The sequence below is a fragment of the Fistularia commersonii genome, chromosome 24 (assembly GCF_037954325.1).
Source record: "Fistularia commersonii isolate RoL2024-O1a breed Wild chromosome 24, RoL_Fcom_v1.0, whole genome shotgun sequence".
Lineage (NCBI taxonomy): Eukaryota > Metazoa > Chordata > Actinopteri > Syngnathiformes > Fistulariidae > Fistularia > Fistularia commersonii.
In genome coordinates, this window is record NC_141307.1 from 5,852,947 (window position 1) to 5,875,478 (window position 22,532).

Below are 22,532 nucleotides of genomic sequence, written 5' to 3' on the forward strand. Positions count from 1 at the left end.
CAGATCATTGTCTGTTACATAAGATGCTGGAGGTAGCGCAAGTTCTTGCTGAAGGACCCCTTGGAATTGCAGCTGCCTCTCTGTATAGTATTCGGTGGATAGACACACATATGGTCAACCCGGGTTTTTAGCTTCTTTTGGTTTAACCTGTGATCGTAAGCTTGGACATGTGTGTCGCATTCAAATTTGGATGCGTGACAACGTGTAACATTGCTGTTGTGTTACGTTTGCATCGACGTAAAAACCATCTGCGCATTTTTACGTTTCCTTTGCGACGATGGAATTATTCTCTTAGAGAGATGATTTTGTCGGGACTGAAAAAACCTCCTCTCGGCCCATGAAACCGTTTCGACCCTACGGGACACTGCTTTAGAGATTCAGGCTATTACTAACCTTGAAGTCAGTGTGAATGGCAGGTGGATCGGGAACCGGATTTATGACATACGGTATATGCCAATCGTGTGCATGTGGTGTCAGTATGTCTGCGGAAACCGTTATACACCGCCTGTAGTTTGGGTTGATGCATATCAGTGTGGAAGTCATGGCTACACTGATATCATGTGACGTCGGCACCGGCACATTTCCAATCTATCAACAGAGAAGCTAGTCCCACTTAATACGAAGATATTTACATGAGAAATAAAACACGGAGATCTGTTTTTATGTTGATCGACCCCGCTTGCTGATTGACACATCTCGGCCACTGGCTGTTCCGCGGCCGCCGTTCCCTTTAAGGTCAAGCGGGAAGCAGTCGGCCTGAGTCACAACAGTGTGAGGATGTGTCACCGAGTCGAGCAGTTGACGGCTCGGGCTGTTAACATGCAGACAGCGCATGACACTGATGGCATCCTCTCCTCGGTCGCGGCGGCTCTCGCAGAGGCTATAGGCAAGATCAGTGGGCCGATTGTTGCATTGAAACCAGTCGGCCTCGGTCATGAGTTATAGACCTAAGTGACTCCTGCATTTAGAGGCGAGGTATAAGCAGAACATGAAAAAATGTCCAAAGTACGAGACGAAAGTATGTTCATGATAGCTGTCGCACCTCACGTTTTCCACCGTTGTTGTGTTTTACCTTCTGGAACCAGAACTAAGCACTGAAACAGATTGGGATTTTTGAATTTACTTGGCCCAAGTTTCCTTTGTTTGTATTTGGTTAGGATGTGTTTCTAGGTGGAAAAACCCAAAAGCTTCGGGGGAGAACAGATCAAAAGAGGAGGCATCAACACTGACAGTACTTAATGAGGATCGTCTAAGTGATTTTAAAGCAGTGTCCCCCATGCCGACCAAATTTAACGCCGTCCATAATTTCCGATTCTGAGCTCAAATATGAAACAGTTGCAAGTCTGTGTTGTTGGTCGCCCAGTGAGCTCCGACCCACACATCCAGCAGGAGAGGGGCAGCGCTGACTCAAGTACTTGTGGAAAACACAACATCGGAGTTCTTTCACGTCATTCGACCAAGTGTAAACCTACATCAGGTTTATAATGAAGCCTGTTACAGGCCGCCGCTCTCCACTGCTCCCAGTTCCAAACCGCCGCTCTCCACTGCTCCCAGTTCCAAACATTCGGTCTGCTTTGCTGCCTCCGAATCCAGCACTGTGAAACAGAGCGACGTGCGATGTGCTTTGTGACAAACATGGCAGCATCACAGTTGCCTGTGTGTCGCCTTGGAAGGCGGCAAAATCTGCGCATCCTGGTCATTCTAGCTTTTCCGATTTACCGATATTTTCATCCCTTTCCTCAAGCTCTAATTTCAGAAACATCGTCTTCTCGATTTTGAGTGTGTGTGTGTGTATATATAGCTCACAAAACTGAATTTTGTTCTCCTCGATCGTTGGTATTTCATTTGCTTTCAGAAGTTTGGGCATGTTTTTATTTACCATTGACATGTTCTCCCTTTTTTGTGTTCTCCAGATGGATCCCTCCCTAAGGAGCCCAAAGGAGATGTATCGAGTCAGATAGCAGGTAAAAACAGAGTTGATGCAAACCACAATGTTTTCCTCATCATACCTGATTTTGTTGTGTAATATGGTGAAGTTTTTTTTCATGTGGCAAATGCAGCATTTCTCTCTCTCACGCATACACACCTTCACACACACACACTGTGGAAATTGACAGCAGGGTCACCACAATAAGTTTGACAGACATCAGCCGTGGCTTTCATTCCTTCAGAAAAGATTTATTTATTTATTGTACAGTATTATCTTGTATTTTTAAAGATGTCTTTAATACTCTCAATGTAAGCAGGACTTGTTCATGGATATGAAAGGACTGTCCTACCTTGGCGTGCCATTTTAACCCGACCAATGGCCGCGTCAAGTATGTATAATATTGTATAAGTATAATATTGAACATATGGATTTTCGTTGCTCTCTCTTGGGAATCTAAAAATGGTTTCTAGATACTGTGAACGTCTTCCTAACTAAGGAGGAATACACCGATTGCGGCTGTAATAAAAAAAAAAAAAAAAAAAAAAAAAAAAAATATGTATTTAAAAAAAAAAAAAAAAAACACACTCTCAAACCTAGATATAAAGGAGGACAGTGAATTGGCAGGTTGCTCCAGAGCCCGGGGGCCTCGATGAGGACATTCAATTCCCACAGAAAATGAGACAATGGCAACAGCATGACAGCATTTACTTCAGAATGAGGAGTGGGACAAAAAAAAAATCAATACTTTAGTAGGGATGTGCGTTTTACCCACTGAGACAATTCAATTCATTATATAAGCCGACTGAATGAATGTTAAATGACCAATAATCTGGCATAATGTGATTCAACCATGAAGCAATCTACTAAAAGGTATATAAAAGCATTTAAGCTTCTGATGTCCAAGAAACACATATAAGGAGCTTTCACAATAGTGTGACTCTTTTTTTATCAGAGAAACAATAAGGCATCAACTGAATCCTTAATATCAAGTTTAACGCTTTGTTTCTTGTATTTGTTGGAATAAGAAATCCTGATAGGTTTATGAAATCCAGATTTCTGTACACATTTTATCAGCTAGATTTTTTTTCCAATCGACCAATTTGACAATAGTTCTCGGTCTGCAACCAGGACTGGATCATGGCCTGATAAAATTCTGTTTTTAGTTCTTTTAAGCTGATTCTTCTTTACCTCTTTCAGAATGATGGATGCTTCCAAGCTATTTGTGGTGGTATTTATTCCTGTTCATTTGCACACCTAAAACACAATTGCTTAATTCGAAGCCAACATACATAATTATCTCCCGATGTATTGAAAAAAAATGTTGTTTTCTGATACACAAGAGCCGTGGTGGTTTGCTCCTGCAACTTTGCATAGGAGAGTCTGTGATTCCCACCAGTATTCCAGATAATATTTGGCTTCACCGTTCAGCCTGTCAGCAGAGTTCTCCAACAGCAGTGTGTTTTCTTCTGCTTCTTGCGCTTGCCAGTTATCACTTCCTCGTCTGGAGGGTGTCGGGGATTAGGTCCGTCCATCTGTTGGCCCGGTGTCTTTAGCCACCGGTCTATAAAGGGGAGGGGGCTGGTTATGTAATAATATTAATGCCTTTGGACCCTGACAGATGTGCTGAAGAGTGCTTTTGCGAGGAACGAGAATCGTGGTCTTTTTCCTTCTCATTATTACGTGTCTCTTACAGCTGTTCTCCCCCGACTGAACATTGTCATCCACAGAGATACGTATTGCTGATCACACAGCGAATCTTCAGTAATCATTTGCATTCACCATGTCACGATCACCCCCAGATGGCGTATTCGCCCAGATCAGAATAGTTAGAGCATAAAAATGTTCCAGAAGCGGCGATCGGCCGTCGGCACTGAAGCGTAGCAAAAGGTCAGCGGCTCAAGGTTTCACTGTATTTCGGTTTGTAACAAGAGGGAGGTGACTTAAGGAGGAAGTAAAAAGGATTTATGGTCATAAAACATTCTGTTTCTTTTCGCTGCCTCTTCATGATTTGTTAGAATGAGATCAAGTGGCATTTCAAAAATAAAAAAAAAACCCAAAAAACGGCACAGACGAATGAACTCCTGGCACCGCTAACAAGCTGTCTTTTCTTTCTCCTTTTCTTTTGGCCTCCCCTCCTCCCTCTCGCCGTCTCCCTGCTGTGTTTGGGTCGCTGGGGTAACCCTGGCCTGATTCTCTCTCAGTAAGCCTACCCTGCTATTAGAGGTCTGGGCGAATGGAGAGAACTGAAAGAGCCGGAGGTGAAGGAGCGATCTCTCGCTTCTCCTCACCCGGGCCAAAACTTAGATTCGGGGACAAAAAGAGGAAAAAGGGGAAAGACGTGGAGAGTCTGAGTACACTGAAAATAAATGAGCAAGCAGGCGTGTTTAATGTTTCGGGGTGCCGGCGAAGCGCTAGCAGCTAACCGTACCCCGGGCTCGGGTCTGGATGCCGAAAAACCGCGTCTTTTCGTTTCATTTCGTCTCTCGGACAAGACGGGCAGGGAGGATTTTGGTCAACAACAGGGTGACAGGCTGTGGAAATGTTTCGAATCCTTCCTCGGGAGCTGCTGGTGGCGATTTTATACTTTAATAATGTCCCGCAGGCTTTCCGCACCCACGTGATGCAGAAATTAGGGTGCAAACACAGAACAATAATATATCATTTATTCATTTTTGGAGACTTTGGAAAATTTGTAGATCATAATCTGGTGCATCCATCTCACAGTACGGGCACGCATTACTGTGGCTGAAACAACGGAGTGTATACACATAATACATGCGTGTATACACATTTTAAAATAATTTTTCGGGTGAACTAGTGACACACATGTTGTACGTGTACGACGGCATCGCCGGTGCCAGATTCACCCACAGTAGGTGCATTGTTGTAGTAGCAAGGCCTCGTCTGATCACAACCACCAGTCAGAAAAGGCCTTCTTGTTTCTTACAGTAACTCTCCTCCGCGAGGGGGCCAATCAGGAGTGCTCTAGTTGAAGGGGGCGGCGGACGAGCGAGCAGTCAGTGGAAACTAAAATAGGCAAACTGCCACTCAGACGGGAGATAATGAATAACACAGTATTGCCGGGTGTGAATGCTAATGCAATGCCAGATATAAGTGAGAGGAGAGCATTGGCTCAGTAGGGTTTGTGAAGCGAGGGAGCGAAGACAGAAAATTGTCCGATGAAACCGAATGATAGAACGGAATCCATCAGCGAAACGCCGTTTTTCTCTTGGCCTCCTTTGCCTCGTACCGTATGTCAGCCGGTCTCGAATAAAAGGCAAAGTGACACCTGCAACAGTAATCTGTCACTTCTGGGGGTTTTAATTACACCGTAGTCCGGTTAATGCAGAAATTGTACGGCCGCAAAACGACAGCAGTGTATGTTTTGGCGCTGGTCAGAGTGACAGTAAGGTTTGTAATGACTGGAAAATCACACGCAGCATCATCCCCGCCAGCTTCGAGACACGTTTGAAAGATTTCCACTTTTCCCAGCATCTAATAAGTGAGGATGATTAAGCTCTTTCAGTCCTCCGTCTGAGCCCACCTTAACTAGAATCGGCCAAAGCCGAGTTCCATCGAACACTGGGACAATTTTACCTGTTGGTACTGGCCGTTCATCCGTGTCCTATTGTACATAGGTGATTGACTTGTATGTAAATACGCGTGCGGGTCACCATCCAAACAAATAGCTCGTTTAGACGGTTATATTCTGTTGAATTTTGATCGTCGCATTGTTATCTGAACTTGTAATGACAAACATCTAATGTAGAATACTTACAATAAAGCTGAGCAATATGGGCGAATTTTATCCAATGAATGAAAGAAATGGATGTCTAACTTAAAGGGAACCCCCCGCCTGGAAGGGCCGATCGGCACGAATATGCTTTGTTTGTCTCGTACTAGAATGTGTTTTCAAAAAAAGCACAAAGAATGTTTTTCTTTAAATATACGTATCTATAACACATTTAAACCCAGGAGCGCCGCCTTTGTGTTTACCATGTCAATGCATGCTGGGTAGATGATGTATACAGGTTACTTTAGCTTTCCACGAGTGCTTACTTACATTACATTACATTCATTACAGTCATTTGGCAGATGCTTTTATCCAAAGCGACTTACAAAAAGTGCAATTCAGTCACCGAAGATCCGAAGTACAAGTAGTCGGAAGTCAGAAGTGACCATCTCAGAACCATATGCATACATACAAACATTCATTTCATACTTTTTTTTTTTTTTTTTTACGAGGGGGGTTTGGGGGCTAACTTTCCCTCGGCACGGTATATCCGATAATAATGCCACCTTGTGCTGCATTTGAGGGCAATTCTCAGTCCAGTGGAAGCAAAGGGACTGATGTTGGTCTACACAGCTTTCCAAGGGACAACGGGAGGAAATTTCTCATGAATGTACACAACTTGGTGTACGTGTTCTCGCCGCGTCTCCCCCGGATTTATTTGATGCATTTAGCCGAGCTAAGCTAAGCTGCTGTTGGAAAGCCAAACGCCGTCCCTCCCGCTTTCTTTCCCGAGTAGAAAAAAGGTCCTCAGGAAACGAGTGAAGTCTCCTCGAAGACACGTCTTTGCAGGAGACGCCGGACGTTCTCCTGCAAAGACGTGGACAACCAGCTACTGCAGAAGTAGCATCTGATGAGGAAAGATCACTGGCACCCTCACAGACGAAGCTGGCGACGAGTCACCCGGTCGGTCAACGCACCGGCCTCTAAGTCTACACAGACAGCCGATGACAGAAAGTGGAGCTCCTTACAACAGATGCTCTCTCCCTGTCGGCATAGCAACATAGTTGCCGCAAGCACACCAGCGACTCCTGCCTCTTCTTGTCTGAATTTTGAAGCTCATTTTGACTTCAGCGTTCTCCTCCTCCTCGCTTACGTCTCTCTGGTCCGATTGGGAAGGGTCGCACAGATGACATGCAGCGTACGTTGCCACGTAAACAACTATGGCTGCCTACAGGTTTTCTTGCAATTTTGAACAAACTAAGATGTTGAGAGATTTTACTACCGTTTTTATGTAGCTGGTGCAAATACTGATCAGATAGGACGAGAACGTCTTGGTAAGCAGGGATCCCTCTAATGTAGACCAGCGCAGTGCTCAAAGTCAATCGAGTATTAAACACTCACCACCTTTGTTTTCCTTCAATTATACAGAGCAGAAACTAAGATGCTGCTTTGGTTCCATAGATTACAATCTGGGGTTAATGTACTTAGTCTGTGAATTAAGCAATCTTCTAATTGCTTACAACTGACAGACACATCTGTGAGATAGGATAAAAGGATAAAAAAATTTGTTTTACTGTAAGAATATCATTTCTATGATATATATATATATATGATAACCAAGATGTCACCCTTCACGATTGGATTCTGAGCCTTGGGAAACCTAGAACATGTTTTTCCTCCAATGCTCATGCATTCTTCAGTCAAATCAATGAAATGCGTCACAATATCTATAATTAAAGCGCTTCCTCACGAGACTGTTCACCGCTAAAAAAAAAAAAAAAAAGCATGTAAAACTTCATCAAATCACCATGACTCCTGATGTTGATATTTTATTTTGTCAGCGCATCAAGGGATCAGGATGTAGGTCAGGGTTCCAGGTCACGGACACCCTATTTCTGTCCACTCCCTCCGCCCCAAGGAATTTCAGCTATTCCCACACATCCCTCAGCGAGGCATTCCTGGTACCCTGTGAATTTGGGAAGTTCGCAGACGCGCAGGGTCATCCACGCACATGCCAGAGGTTCTGGTTTCTGTAGACCCCAAACAGCTGGCTCGGATGATGTGTGTCCAAATCAGCTGCCGGGGAGCCATTATGAGATTACGCTTGTTTGTAATTGCTCTAATCAGATACGGGAGATGCTGTGTGTAAAAAAAAAAAAGTGTGTTCGTTCATTTCGTGGTATGGAGGCAAATATCCCCCTCCCGCGGCTGACTGCACCACCCATCCCATCTGTCCTTGCCCAAGCAGCCGTTGCATTCTTGGCGCCTTTGCTTTATTTACTCCCCGAAAACATGCAGGAGGTATTTATCATGCAAGCTTGTGCTAATGTTGTCGAATAAACTGCTTTGTTATATCAGTCGGCCAAATGCCGCTTGACCTCGCATAGGTCCCTTTCTAATACCTTTGAGGTGTGTGCTCAGTGTTGACATGCTCTCTCTCTCTGTCACTCAATCACACACACACACACACACACACACACACACACACACACTGGTCCTGTGACAGTCTTGACCTGCCGTGGGTTGTGGTTGTTTTCTTCTAGCTTATGACGATGGACAGTTGCTGAATTTTGCCATTTCAAGAACACTCGATACATAAAGAAGATTTCAGAAAGTATTGCTCTGAACTCTGAAATCTTGTTCCAATCACCATATTTACTTATTTTTATGTGTCTCTTGGGAGGAAAAGGGGTTATTCAAGGTGGAAAACCCACAATGCTCAGGAATGAGTTCTTGGAAATTTAGAGTCCACCATGTAATATCCTCCTCTGTTGTAACTCATTTATTGATTATGAACACAATGAGGAGTGTGATGAAACCTTAGACCTTTGTGTTTGTTCGAAAGCTGATGATTGACTTGCTCGTGTTTGTTCTTCATTTATTGCACCAGCGGCGTCGGGCATCGGTGCTTTCATAATGAATCCAAAGCTAAAATTTTACTTTGGCATCATCATTCACCTTGGTGGTCTGCAACCTCATGACCCCCAATTGTTTAAATGATATCGACAAGTGACGAGAAACCCAGGTAAAATATTTTTGGTCACATTTACTGAAACTTAAACCTTGCAAGAAATAATCGATAAGTCAGCCGTCGAAACCGTCACTGTTGTGTCCCCATAGTTTTAAAATATGGAGTACAAACCATTTGTTCATGCGGGATTAGGTAGACAAGCTGCCAGACGCATGTTGTGTTTTTCACGTATATTTGGTGAAAGTAACTTTCACCAAGATAATGAGTTATGAAGCCGTAACCTTCGAGCTAGTGAGCCAGAACCGCAGCTGATGAGGGCTTCCGCCGTCTCACCGCGGGTAAATAACGAGGATCAGAGGTCAGACAAAGACATATATTGCAGGCTATTGACTCCGCTGACACGCGGAGTCACTTGGTGACGCGCAAACTGTCCGGTGCATCCACGGCCTTTGCTTTTTGGCACAAAGAGTGACAGCAGGGGGAACGTAACACTGATCTGTGCTCACATTTATATCCAAGCCTCTTCTCCACAAGGGTTTGCTATTTCAAGCGTCCCTCCTCATGGTAAGCAGCTTCTCAGGGTGCATAAATGCAGTGCAGGCATGTTACAATGACAGCCCCTCCTACACAATAAGGATTACCTCCAGGAACCTGCCTCTCAAAAAGATGGGGGAGATTAGCGGCTCACCTAATACCACAAGACGCACGTGCGTGTATCCTTAACGTGTGCCCGTACGCTTGAAACCGATAGTTGCGTTTTGCGCTTGGAAAGGTTTGCGCCGGCTTTTCCATGCGGACGTGTAGACAACTCCAAAATGGGTGGTTTTGGTTGTCTGCTGGATTGGAATATCTCCACTCAGGAATGCCGGGATTAGCGGCAGCTGCTGCGACTCTGCCCACAGTTCACTGGGATCCTTTCGGCGCGGCGTCCTATCAGTCTGTCATTAGCTGAGGGTTGCAGTGGACGGTGTCTTCACCCTGCGTTGGCGAAGAAGGTCGAATGTGGCGCAATTTATGGATTTTTTACAATTTAAGGAAGATCTATCAAGCATGGCCTGCTGGGCAGCCAGTCAAAAGTGGCACTGCGCCCAGAAAGACTCCGCCCTCATCCAGTTGACAGGTATTTCCTTGCTTCTTGGGGGTGGGGGGGGGGGCGGCGTGCGCGCGTGTGTGTGTGTGTGTGTGTGTGTGTGTGTGTGTGTGTGTGTGTGTGTGTGTGTGTGTGTGTGAGTGTGAGAGTGAGTGTGTGTGGGAAGTTCGAGAATATAGATCTACCACGAGCGACAGACTGATCTTCTGTTTACTGTAACACTTTCTGTCTCTTCGTACCGTCTCGACCCGTTACTTTCCCCTCACGCTTTCTGTTATGGCCTTAAAGTGAGTTAAATCAGGGATGTGTCGTTTTTTTTCTTCGCTTTTCAGTTCATGTCTGTCACCGTGAAAACCTCCTCCTTCAGTTCGTGTTTTTATATGTGCTCGAATGTGACCAGGCCGCTCTATATTTAGCCGATGTGCCACTTTCTCCAGACCAGAGCGGCGCGCAACTGCATTCTGACTGCATTCACACATACCTTTTAAGTTAAACCATTATGAGAGGAAACACTCCACTTCACCTTGACTTTTTCACTTCTGGGCCCAAATTACCGTCCGGCTAAAGATAGAATAGCATGTCGTCATTCTCGGATATTTCCAGACAAGCTGCCAGAGTGGCATAGTAGCAGAAAGGTTTTTCTCAGTGAGTGAGCAGGATCATACGGTAATATGTAGTAATACTTGTACTTGGAAGGGATTCCTAAAAACAGAAACGGACCCCTGACAGTGCTTTCCTGGAACGTGTTTAAACACCAGCAAGAAAGAAATGAACCAGTAAATCCGGGGGTGTCCCGAGCTCAAGAATAGCCGACATGTAATGGTGACAGACCACCTAAGGATAGTCCTCCTGGAGAGAATTATCGGACTACTTGGAGATTTGGCTCTCAGTGAACATGACCATGACCACCCCACTTATCGACCCTAACCCTTGCCGAAGAGGAGGAAGAACATAGAAAGATGTTAGTGTCATTTTTTGGGGTGTGTGTGTGTGCGTGTGAGTGTGTGTGTGTGTGTGTTGGGAGGACATCCTTAGAATGTTGCTTGAAACAAAGCAAAACTTGCAATGAGACAGAAAAAAACATCAAACAATTACCTAGAGAATTCCCAAAAATAAAGCAGATATTTCCTGTAAAAAAAATAAAAAAAAGTGAAATGTTGCCTAAAAAAATCAGTGAAAGGTTGTCAGAGGAAAAAAAAAGGAAAAGAAGAGACAGAAATGTTATCCTCAAAAAAAAAAGTTTTGGCAATTTGCTTGTTACTATTTCCACCTTCAATTCAACATAACTAGAAACCAATTCCATTGAGTGGCCGAATTAGCAGCAGGAAAAGGAAAAATGAGAAGAAAAGTGTACGTGCAGTACTTCATATATAGCTTTCACTATCTGCATTGAGTCATGGACCACACATACACATGCATACAGCGCTAGTTGGTGGTCGTCCTGTCAACATCAGGGTTTTTCACTGACCTTCGATCGTATCGGCCCTCAGTTGCAAGCCTGGCTGTGGGACAGCCCGGTTTGTCCGGGGCCACAGGAAACGGGGTCTTCATTTACATTATTGATCCCATGCGGGGAAATGACGGTTCTACGCTCAGGTCTCAAATACCGGCACAAACAGAAGTTGTAAACATGCTCCGTGGAGAGGTGGCAGAGTGAGAGGGTTAACTGGGAACAGTGAAGGGGTTACATGCTTTGCTTATATCCACCTCGGCTGAGCTCAGGGGAGATGAACCGACACCTCTCCTGCCACCGCACGCCAAATCCAGCTGCGGAAGAAATGAAGAGACCGCTGCAAGACGAGCAGTTTTTATTATATTGCTACTTATGGGTATATGTTTTAGTCTTTGGAATTTGGGAGTTATGTTGTGAGTAGTTTAGAGAAGACAAAAATGTTGATTTTACCACGGGACCAGTTGTGCTGGGCTCCACGGGGTGATGCCATGGGAAATCAGACCGAAATGCAAATTGCAATGAAACGGAGACTGCCGGATTCACCGGCAGACTGCAAATGCTCTCCTCCTTTTCATAGTATCGGAGAGTTTGTGTTAAGGTTTCTTTTGAAGAGATTTTAGATGAAAACTGGCAAAATACTGAACTTTTATGAACTTTTACACCTTCGATAACTCTCGTATTTCTTAATCCATGTTCATGAAAGCATGAACTATAACTTCCATTCTGGCCCGAAATCGTTTTTCCCCCAAATATTGGCCTCTTAAAAAAAAACAAAAAAAAAACTGAATCAAATTCACATTTCGATCATCTGAAGAAAAGACCAGTCCATTTACCATTCCCAGAAATAGAGGCAGAGCGCTCACGATCCAGCCTCACCTCATGCATCATCCGGTAGGAATGACATCTTCTTTCTCCCCTGAAGCGCAGCGGGAAACATGGTCAATCATTCTAATTTGTGGCATCTTGACGGTGGGCAGGAGAAAAATGAAGGGAAGTGGAAGAACGGGAAAATTAGAGAGAAGTCCGGATTCTCCTCTGAAAGTGGAAGGAATTAGCATCTCATTAGCATTACAGGAATAAACACGACGGCATGCTGGGATGCAGAGATTGTGACAGTATTCGCTAGGAATGCCTGAGGAGAGTGTGTTTTGCAAAGGTTTTGCTTTTTAAACGGTAGATATAGAGGTTGCGGCCCCCCCTTTCCCAATTATGCAACACAGGAGTGTGTGGGTGTGTGTTTACATTTCAGTCTATTTCATGCAAAACATGTTGTTGCCGTGGAAAGTTTACTGTGTAACTTTCTGGAGAACTGTCTCACTCTCATAAAGGATCCGAACAGTCAGCTGGGACACGGATAGCAAAAGAAAAAAGAACATGAAACCTGTCAAACGACTAAATCTTGGGCTGTTCTGTTTAGCTGCTCGGGCCGAGATGCATTACGAGCGTTATTAGCATTATTAGCTGCATCCGGCGCATGTGTGCGTTCTCTTGTGGAGCATCTCTTGACAGCTGTTCAGTCTCTTCTGACACAATATTAGCGATGCGTCAGTTGCGGGAGGGGGTTCCACGGCACAGTCCCACCCAGAAGATCCACCGCCATATTTCTGGAGTGACAGTTTATTGTTCAGGGTTGCCGCCTTGGGAAAGATTGCATCAGCTCTCATTCTTCGCCGCTTTCTTCGGTTTACTCCAGACAAACTGTTACATGCAATACATGGCTCCGTTTTTATTTCATGAGAAAGAGCCGATGTGCCAGAGTCGGCGTGGAGACACTTAACGAACGGGGGGAATCTACCCGAGGTTGTAATATGTGAGTCATCGGTGAACACTAGCTACTCCCTGCAGACGTTTATTAAAAGGGAAATGTCACACATTAGAGAAGGCAAACACAGTGGAAGTGAACGCAGGAAGCCGATTCTTGGTTTTCTATAAAATTGCTCTTTCGAAAAAAGTCTTCTGACTGCGGTTTGCGCAGGGAAATACTGAAAGCTGAGATGTCTGAATTCCTAAATTGAACGCATGCAGTCTGTTGATGATGCCCAGGGTTTCGAAAGAAATTCATAAAGTGGGATGGCTGAGGTAATATGTTTGGTCTAGCCTTCGTCCATATGGAGATACTTTGGAGTCTGAATTGTGCAATCAAAAAAAAGAAAGAGCTTCAAGTCGGTAAATTTGTTACCGTGCAAAAGCATTGACACAAAACTTCATATGTTTTCGTGTTTCGGCACACAGTGAGTCCCACTCACAAAAAAAACTTTTAATGTGTAAACAAACTTTCGGATGGACAAAATCAAGCCATTTGACATCTCAGAACTATCGTAATGGGACCCCAGAGGAAATACTAAAGTACGCATTGGTTTTGACAACTTCACATCAGACCAACGGCGAACTGCAATGAGAAAGTTGGAGCGTTAACAAGCTAAACTTTCATCAGATACATGGGAAAGAACAGCGACAGAGCATTTATTGACAAAAAAGTTCAAACAACAAGGTGCGTTGACGCATTGACATGTAAAAGGCGAACGATCAACAGCTAGGTATCGATCGATATCTTTTTGATTACGGTGCTGATGATTTTTCTTGATCTTTTGATTGAGAGCTATCCGCCTTGATAACACAATCAAAATACAAAAGTAAAAAGCTCCTGAAATGTCATCATTTTGAATATTAAGCCTTCTGTTTTTAGTTCTAGTGCAACGTAATGTCGCCCAAGAAGCTTAATGTCTCTTTTCCTAGTTCACTTCATCTCACAGGAAGAACTGGAACAGCTGTTTCTTGGGAAATGATCTCCTCCCCCTCTTCTACCACCATCTCGATGTGTTGGTGAACATTGTTTTCGTGTTGCAAGACATCCAAAACAGGCTCCCGAACATGTCTATCTCCCGATTATTAGTCCGGTCTCCTCCCAAACAAATCGGACAATGAAATCAAAGGGGAAGAAAGTCGCAGATATCGACGGTGAAAACGAGAGGGAAACAAGAATATCGCGCTTTTCATTGGATTCGTGAACATGCGTGCAAAGCTTGTTATCTCATGTCGTCTTCTCTTCTTTACATCCAGGCTTCAGGAGAAATGAGGAGATGAGAGCAATGGAGGTGCTTCCCATCCTGAAAGAAAAAGTTGCCTTCTTATCAGGTAAGGTTTCGCGTCTGATCAAGGTAGAGAGAGGGAAATAAACAAATCCTTCATCGCTACTACACACAAGACTCCCGCACACTCACCCAGTGTGATCATGATCGTGATGATAATAATCATAATAATAAAGATAATACAAATCGTAGTGCGGTGCAGGATGTTTCTAAGTGCTCAAGTTACAGGAGGCCAAGTTTTACAATTGATAAGGCACATGAGACAACGCTGGCTGGAGGGAAATTTGAATAAAGGATACTTTCAGATGATAGTACGAACAAAAATGCAGTTCTCCGCGTCTTATGCGGGACGGATTTGCGTATCGCAGGAGCGCCTCCTCCTTTCGTTTCCAACTCAAAGCTGTACGTGTTGGAACAAGCGTGCAGGTCAGCGACGGCACTTTTCCATGAGCACGCGGGTGGGCCGCGCTAACTTTACTGCTGAAGACAAAAGCATTGCAGCAACATTGGGCCTCATGCCAGGGCGCAAAACATCCAAGGCCACCAGCTCTTTGGTTAAACATGAGGGGCTGCAAGAGGTGCTGCAGATGAACCCAGTTGATGTGAAATAAGGGCTATATATGTGTGTGTGTGTGTGTGTGTGTGTGTGTGTGTGTGTGTGTGTGTGTGTGTGTGTGTGTGTGTGTGTGTGTGTGTGTGTGTGTGTGTGTACATATGTATGTATGTGTGTGTACATATATATATATATATACACATATGTGTGTGTGTGAGTGGCTATCAATATATATGTGTGTGTATGAATATATATACATATGTGTTTGTGTGTGTGTATATATATATCTATACACACACTCACACATATATATATATATATATATATATTTGTGTGTGTATATGTATGTGTGTGAGGGGTCTTCGTATATTTATGTGCTTTTGCGCGTGTGTGTGTGCGTGTGTGTGTGTGTGTGTGTGTGTTTGTGTGCGTAGTCCTTCTGGCTGGCATATTTTACATCAATTGCACCTCTGCAGCACCTCTGTGTGTGTATATATTTGTATATGTATGGATGTCTGTCATTGTGTATCAATAATCCAGGAGGTGTGAAAGGATGACATGAGAGTAATGAACGGAGCCACAGGTCTGAAATCCTCTCCTTACACAGCGATTTTTTTCGTTCAATGAAAAAGTATTTAATTAGGTTATTTTATCATTTAAATTTTCTCAATTTTTATATTTACAAAAAAATTATTCCCAACCCTAATAACAGAAACAATTTATTTTACTTGTGAAAAAATCAGCAGGAGTTCACACTTAACTTTTGACACCTTGGGACACACACACACACACACACACATATGCGCTAAGACCAAACACAACTCAATGACAACAACAATTTAGTAAGGAACGCACACATACAGACATGGCTTGGAGGGGAAGAAAAGCCAAGAACAGATAGATTATTTGTGTGGTATAATTCTCATCCTGCGTATAGCGTGAGCTCATGTGTGCGTCGTCAAGTGCCATTAACGTCAGTGTAAATGCCACCAAATGCTAACACACAGTGAGATGTGTGTTAATTGCTCACTGTTTGGTCCACTTGTGTGTTCACGGAAGGTCAGAGAACAAATCTCAACGATATGGACGATGAGTCAGAGGAAACACAAAAATCAAGCATGGGAGAGAGAGAGAGAGAGAGCGAGAGAGAGAGAGAGAGGACGTTGTTGCCATAGAGATGACTTACTGTCAGCAACCGCATCCCATCATAGTTGCCGGCTGAGTAATTGGCTTTGAATTGGAGGAGGGCGGGTGGCGGAAGAGGGACCCGCTGGTGAAAAGCAGGGTAAATGAGCTAAGCCTATTAGTCCGAATCTGTCCCTGGATAAATCGGCCATGTCCGCCTTCACTCATTTTTTTTTTTTTTTTTTTTCTCCGCTTACCACGTGAGCGTTTGATTTTCTCCTCCGAGCAGCTCGGGGGAGCCCGCAGGCGCTCGGCGGCCCAAGCGAAATCACTAATTTGTAGGCAGAGCGCAGTCAGCCTGTGTTTACAAGTTCCCACGTGAGAGGAGGAGCTCCCTGCCTTTGCAACTGCATTCATTAATATAGTTGTTGGCGCATTCATTATTGTAGTGCCGAATCTCTAGCAAAACGCGCTATCCCCTGGCTGCACCGCAGGACATTTTGACAAAATACCAGTTACCACTAACAATCGAATTAGGGAAGTTTGAGTTTTTTGGTTGCTTATTCAGAACATATAGGGCCACTAAAATCATGCAATGAGGTTATTCCATTAGCTCCTTCTGTGCTATTCATATTTGAAGAGTTCACGTCTACAAATTTTGTGTTGGTCTTGTGTGATTCGGTATGGTGCGATCAGTTTTGCCTTACAGCAGCAAAAAAGCAGTGATTAATCATTTTCACAAATTGTCCTTCAGAAGGAGACATTTTAATTTGCTTGCGCTAATAATTGGAATTTGAGCAAGACTGCTATCGGGCTCACTGCAGCTTTCAAGTGATCGGTAGATGCCGTGTTTGTTGAAGGGAAAATGGTCAGAACAGCATTTGATTTGATTATCGGCGTTTTGCACATTTTGGCAGGGCGATATTTGAATAAATGGTAAAACTCAAAATACACTGTGTGGCGATCGACGTTATTAAATTACAGAAAAAAAATCAGATACATTTTTTTTTTCTTTCAAACGATGCTGCTTAGTGGGAAAAGAACAGGTGTTGCTCCACCATCACCAAGGTTGTTTCACTCCGTTTCCATGAAGCCGGTGATGACGTGGCCGCGGGACATTCGTCACGATATTAGCAACCCGGGGCTGTAGAATACAAACTGCGATCATATCGACCCTGCCTGAAAAAGGCGTGTTGTGAATCGCTTTTCCGCAATTACACAGCTTTCAATGCAGCTTTGCCCGAAGCAGCTGGCAAAGGAAATGTGAAGCTGCAGTTTTCTGTTTCCTATATATTGTCATGTGTTTATCCATGTGTTGTGCGTTCCTTTGTGTTTTTGGCCTCAGGTGGCAGAGACAGACGTGGCGGCCCGGTGTTAACGTTCCCATCACGCAGCAACCACGATAGAATACGAAGCGATGACCTGAGGAGACTGATCGCCTACCTCGCCGGCATCCCCAGGTTACAAATCTATTACATCTTCTCTGGCACGCGTGTGTGAGAACGGCGTGTTTTGAAAGCAGTGGGGCGACGCCTCAAATTGACCAGGACACCCCGAGCGAGTGGCGAAAGAACGAGAGAACACGTGAAATCGCTGAGTTGGGCATGTGAGGGCTGAGCGGGAGAGAAATTATTCAAGAGCGGTTAGCTTACTTTAGCTGTTTTTTCGCTGGCAACAATCCGTTTCAGACGGCGTTAGATTCCGAGAGGGGAAAGCCTTCTCTGACAGAGGGATTAATATCAGAAAACAAGTGAGGAAAGAAAGCAGGGGATCCACGGGCAGACAGCAGTGAGGAGGAGGAGAGAGGATTAAAACTGACAGAGACAGAGAGCGCATGTGTGAGGTGGCCTGAGTGTGTGTGTGTGTGTATGTGTGTGTGCGTGAGAGAGAGCGAGCGAGTGAGGGAGTGTGTATGTGTGCGGTTGTGTGTGAAAGCAAAACAAAGTGTCGCAGTAGCCGAGGCAGCAGTACAGCAGCAGTGTGGACGAGTAGCTTCCCACCTTGCAGGTAAAGCACTGTTTACATCTCCTGTGTGATCCATCCATCCATCCATCCATCCATCCATCCATCCATCCCAACCCGAGCCCCAAACCCATCTTCATCACCACATTTATTTCTATAATCTTTAAAATGTGAGTGGATTCACTGTAACTGCTTTTTTTTTTTTTTTTTTTTTCATTTTTAATTCGTCGTCCCCCAGGGTACTTAAAATCTCAACCGCTCTGTCATCATGTCATGTTTTGCAAATCATCAGTCTGCAGCTGTATGTTTTTTGGCTACCAAAGGTGTTCTATTTTAGGAAAGGCAACATCTGCACACTGGCATGTACTGACAGCTTTCTGCAGAGAGAGAGATTTGAGGAAGGGCAGAAATTCAAGTTGCATGAGAGAGGAATTCAGTGAAGGATATGTAAATGTATGAAATTAACAAATGAGATACAGCGAGCTGGGTTTGATAGATACGTCACGGTTGGAGAAAGTGAAACGCTGCCAAACTGGCATGTCTTTGCCTCCAAATAATTTTTTTTTTTCTCGTGCAAGAAATCTTATCAGGAAATTGTTCACAAATGTGCTCATCTGCATTTGGGCATTTTCCACATTGATTTTCACATTGGTCAGCGAGTGTGTGTTTTTTGCATGCATGGGTGTGTGTGTTTGTGCGCGATGTGCTGCGTGGGCGTCTCACAGTATAGAAAATGCGTCATCTCACTGTTTCTGTTCGCATCTGTTTTTTTTTCCCCTCTTTCATCCTTTCCTCTCCGTCATCCTTCCCCACGTCTGTCATCCGTCTCTTGCTCTCTCATTCCCCTCCCTCTCTCTGGATTATACTCTCACCCCCCCCCCCCCCTCCTCCCCTCGTGACCTCCTTCCCCTCCCTTGATTCTCACCGCCTCCCACTCCCTCTGCGATCCCAGCGAGGATGTGTGTAAACATGGCTTCACGGTCATCGTTGATATGCGCGGCTCCAAGTGGGACAGCATCAAGCCTCTGCTGAAGATCCTGCAGGAGTCCTTTCCCTCCTGCATCCACGTCGCCCTCATCATCAAACCAGACAACTTCTGGCAGAAGCAGAGGACCAACTTTGGCAGCTCGAAGTTCGAGTTCGAGGTAAGGTGGCGTCCTGCGCAGCGATCGGTTCGAAGCCGCTGTTTGTAAAATGTAACGTCGAAAGAAAAGATCCGACCGCAAAAGAATAGTAGCACATCTTTACGGACGATCGATTTGCGTAATACAAATCGCGGATTGATTTTCCTGGAAAAATACAATGTTTGCAACGGAGGTGTCGTGTTACCAGCTGCTGCAGCTCCTCCTTGAGCCGTCAGCGCATTTCTATATATATCTTTATTTTTTTTTTTTTCCCTCCCGCTGTGCTGGATTGCCAGCCCTTCTCCCAGAGGAAAAGTGTCATCACATTCGACCCAGACACGGCAACCGTGATAATCCTGTGACAAATTTCCAAGAGCGGCCTCTCCATACATAGAGAATGTTCTCCCTTTTCCTGAATCCCCCTGTTGTAGTGTTGTGGCCGATAGATTCGGGGAATGTGATATTCACAAGCCATTTTTCCAACGTATCAATATATGACATTAAATCCAGTCTTTCGGTCTGGTCCATTCAAATGTCCTCTCGCAGGAATTTTAAAATCCTATCCCAATGCAGCCTCACCAACACGATGTTGAACGCTGCAACTGCCTTGAATGGAAATATTGAAAAGAAAATAGATTTGCGGTATAACCTTTCCCAGTCATTTCTGGTAACTGCCGATGAAGTCCTTGCCCTACTTTCGTTTCCAGGTAATCTCGTGCTGCCATTTTCATGACTTTTTTTTGATTCGGGGTAATTTTGGGTCCCCTTTTAAGCCACTTGTAATTGCCAATGTTGATTTTAAAAGCAAAAACACATGTTCCCTTGGGTCATCTTATGGGTGATACGGTGCATTTTTTGCTTTTTGATTTTGATTATGTAGCGCTGAGCGCATGTTTGTTTGGTTTTTTTTTTTCCAACCTTGGCATCGTACTTACGAGCTGTGTTAGCGAGTGTAGAATGTGCTCAACCCCCCCGTCCCACACACTCCGGCCTGGTCACATGACTGCATACTGATTATTAGATAGGTGAAATAGCCTGTTGCCAGGGGCGACATGCTACAATTACCCAGGAGTTGCGCTGCTGTACTGCACTGCCTTCGACTGCATTCACTGAATTTTTGTTGACCCACAGCCCAACCTTTGACTGCATCCCGAATTCACCCTATGGGGGTCAATAAAGTACTATCTTAACTTACGTTCTTGAAAAAGTCAAACTAAAGCATTTGTCTTTACTTTAATTTTGATACGGGGCTACTCGCCTATATTGGCTGTTTCAGTTGTTCATGCATGACCAACCTTCTCCCATTGAATCCCTGAGTCTGGTTGACAGCGAGCTACCGTAGCTGGTGTATTTGTGCATTTGTGTTGGTGCTTTTAAAGCAGTTGTGTATTCCAACAGGATTAGTTTGCGTTCAAATAAACTGGATTTTCCAAGTTTTGTAACTGTCTAAGGAAGCTTAACTTTTCCACAAACAACAGTGATCAAGAGTGGAATCCGGTTCAGTTAAGTATCTAAAATAACAATATAGATGCCTAAAATCAGCTAGTTATCTCTATTAGGCGCTATATGATAATGGAAAATTAAAATATTGATTCAAAAGGCCATCCATCCATCATTCTGTTGTCTACCACTTATCCGGGGTCGGGTCGTGGGGTCGTCGGGTCAGCAGCCAAAGCAGAGAGGCCCAGACTTCCCTCTCCCTCGCCACTTGCTCCCCCATCTCTTCCCAGGAAGCCCAAGGCGTTCCCAGGCCAGCCGAGAGACATAGTTCCTCTTGCGTGTCCTGGGTCTTCTCCGGAGTCTCCTCCCGTTTGGACATGCCTGGAACAACTCCCCAGGGAGGCGTCCGGGAGGCATCCCGACCAGATGCCCAAACCCCACCTCATCTAACTCCTCTCCGAGTGGAGGAGCAGCAACTCTATTCTTAGCCCGCCCGCCCTGGATGGCCGAACTCTTCACCCTATCTCTAAGGGAGAGCCCAGGCACCCTGCGGAAAAATGTCCTTTTGGCCGCTTGGATCCTTGACCTTGTTGTTCTGCCACGACCCCCAGCCCATAGAGGAGGGGAGGAATGTAGATCCACCAGTAGATTGAGAACTTTGCCTTTTGGCTGAGCATCCTCGGAGTTGGCGTCATTCCGGATCCATCCTTCCCTCACCGGTGAATGAGATTCCCAAGATACCTGAACTTCTAAGCTTGAGTCAGGACCTTCTCCAGCCAGAAACTCCACCCGTTTCTGGCTGAGACCGATGGTCTTCGATTTGGAGGCTCCTCATCCCGACTGCTTCGCATTGGGCTGCGAACCCAGGAAATCACGGTCTGATGAAGCCAACAGAACCACATCATCTGCAAAAAGCAAAGACCCAATCTTGGGGTCACCAAACCGGATCCCTTCCACACCTTGGCTGCACCTGGAAACTCTGCCTATGAAAGTTATGAACAGAATGGGCGACACAGGACGGCCCTGGCGGTGTCCAACCCTCGCTGGAAACGAGTCCAACTTACAACCGCCAATGCGGACTGTGCTCTGGCTCCGATCATACAAGGACCGTGTAAAAGGCTTCGGCACCTCCTGCAAGATTCCCCACAGGACACGGCCGAGTGCCTGGATGTGCCTCCAGAGCCCCACATCCATCTTTTTCCTCCCATGGGGTCTTCTTGAGCCACGCCTTGTGTGGTCCCTCCCAGGACCTACTTGCATTGGGTGACCTTACCAGAGGCGTAAAACCCCCCGACATCATAGTTCATAGTTAAGATCACTGGGACACACAAAGCCCTTCACCTCAATTAGGTGGCGGCTCGGGGAGGCCTCAATAGGCATTTAAAAAATTCATTTTTGTGGAAATTATGTACTTTCAATAAGCTACTGCCAGACTCCTAAATCTCTGGACATTTTCTCTTCAGCTTTGTTCCATCTGAATTTAATGGATAATAATGACTTTTGACAATGCAATTGGCCTGCATGGATCAGAGGTACACTCTTGATATTCAAAGGATTGTGGTTTGTTTGGGATTTTTTTTTGGTATTCTTTTACTTCCGGTAACATTTTCCTGTTTTACTTGAAATTATTTCATTTTATTGCAGAGCTGTCCTGAAGGACTGCACAGTAAAAGCTACAAGGATTGTCTGCTGGCTTGTTAAAATGAGCCCCATGACATGTTGAGTGTCCCCGTCCCTTTGTATTGAAGAGCTGAAATTGCATCGAACTGAAGTGCGGGGAGCTCGGCGGTACCTCGACCGAATGAAGCCGAATTGTGCGAAAGCCTTGACCGATTCTCTCTCTCTCACGCTCACGATTGAGCAAAACACACGTATCCATGAACTAACAACAATAGCCTAAGCTGTGGTATCTGTATTTCCCCCCGGCGACAGCCACCGTGCTGTTATACCCAAGGACAACAGCGTGTCTCTACATTGTTTTGCCTACTCAAAGCTATCTAGCTCTCGTTCTGTCTCCATCCATCTCTGGCCATGTGTGTGGGGGTGTTGTGTGGAGGTGGCT

At 44.9% G+C, this 22,532-nt stretch overlaps 1 protein-coding gene across 9 annotated transcripts in view; it reads left to right on the top strand.

The window, feature by feature from the left end:
* LOC147219755 (triple functional domain protein) overlaps positions 1-22,532 on the top strand; it is a 79,547-nt gene that overhangs the window by 15,587 nt on the left and 41,428 nt on the right. For 8 of the 9 annotated variants that reach the window (XM_086171146.1, XM_086171150.1, XM_086171147.1 and 5 more), the window contains exons 2-5: positions 1,914-1,964; positions 14,238-14,312; positions 17,290-17,404; positions 18,859-19,051. In XM_086171146.1, coding sequence (XP_086027272.1) covers positions 1,914-1,964; positions 14,238-14,312; positions 17,290-17,404; positions 18,859-19,051 — 434 coding nt within the window. Of the gene's footprint in view, positions 1-1,913; positions 1,965-14,237; positions 14,313-17,289; positions 17,405-17,838; positions 17,952-18,858; positions 19,052-22,532 lie in introns of those variants that run through there. The other variant, XM_086171153.1, reaches the window with a different exon arrangement.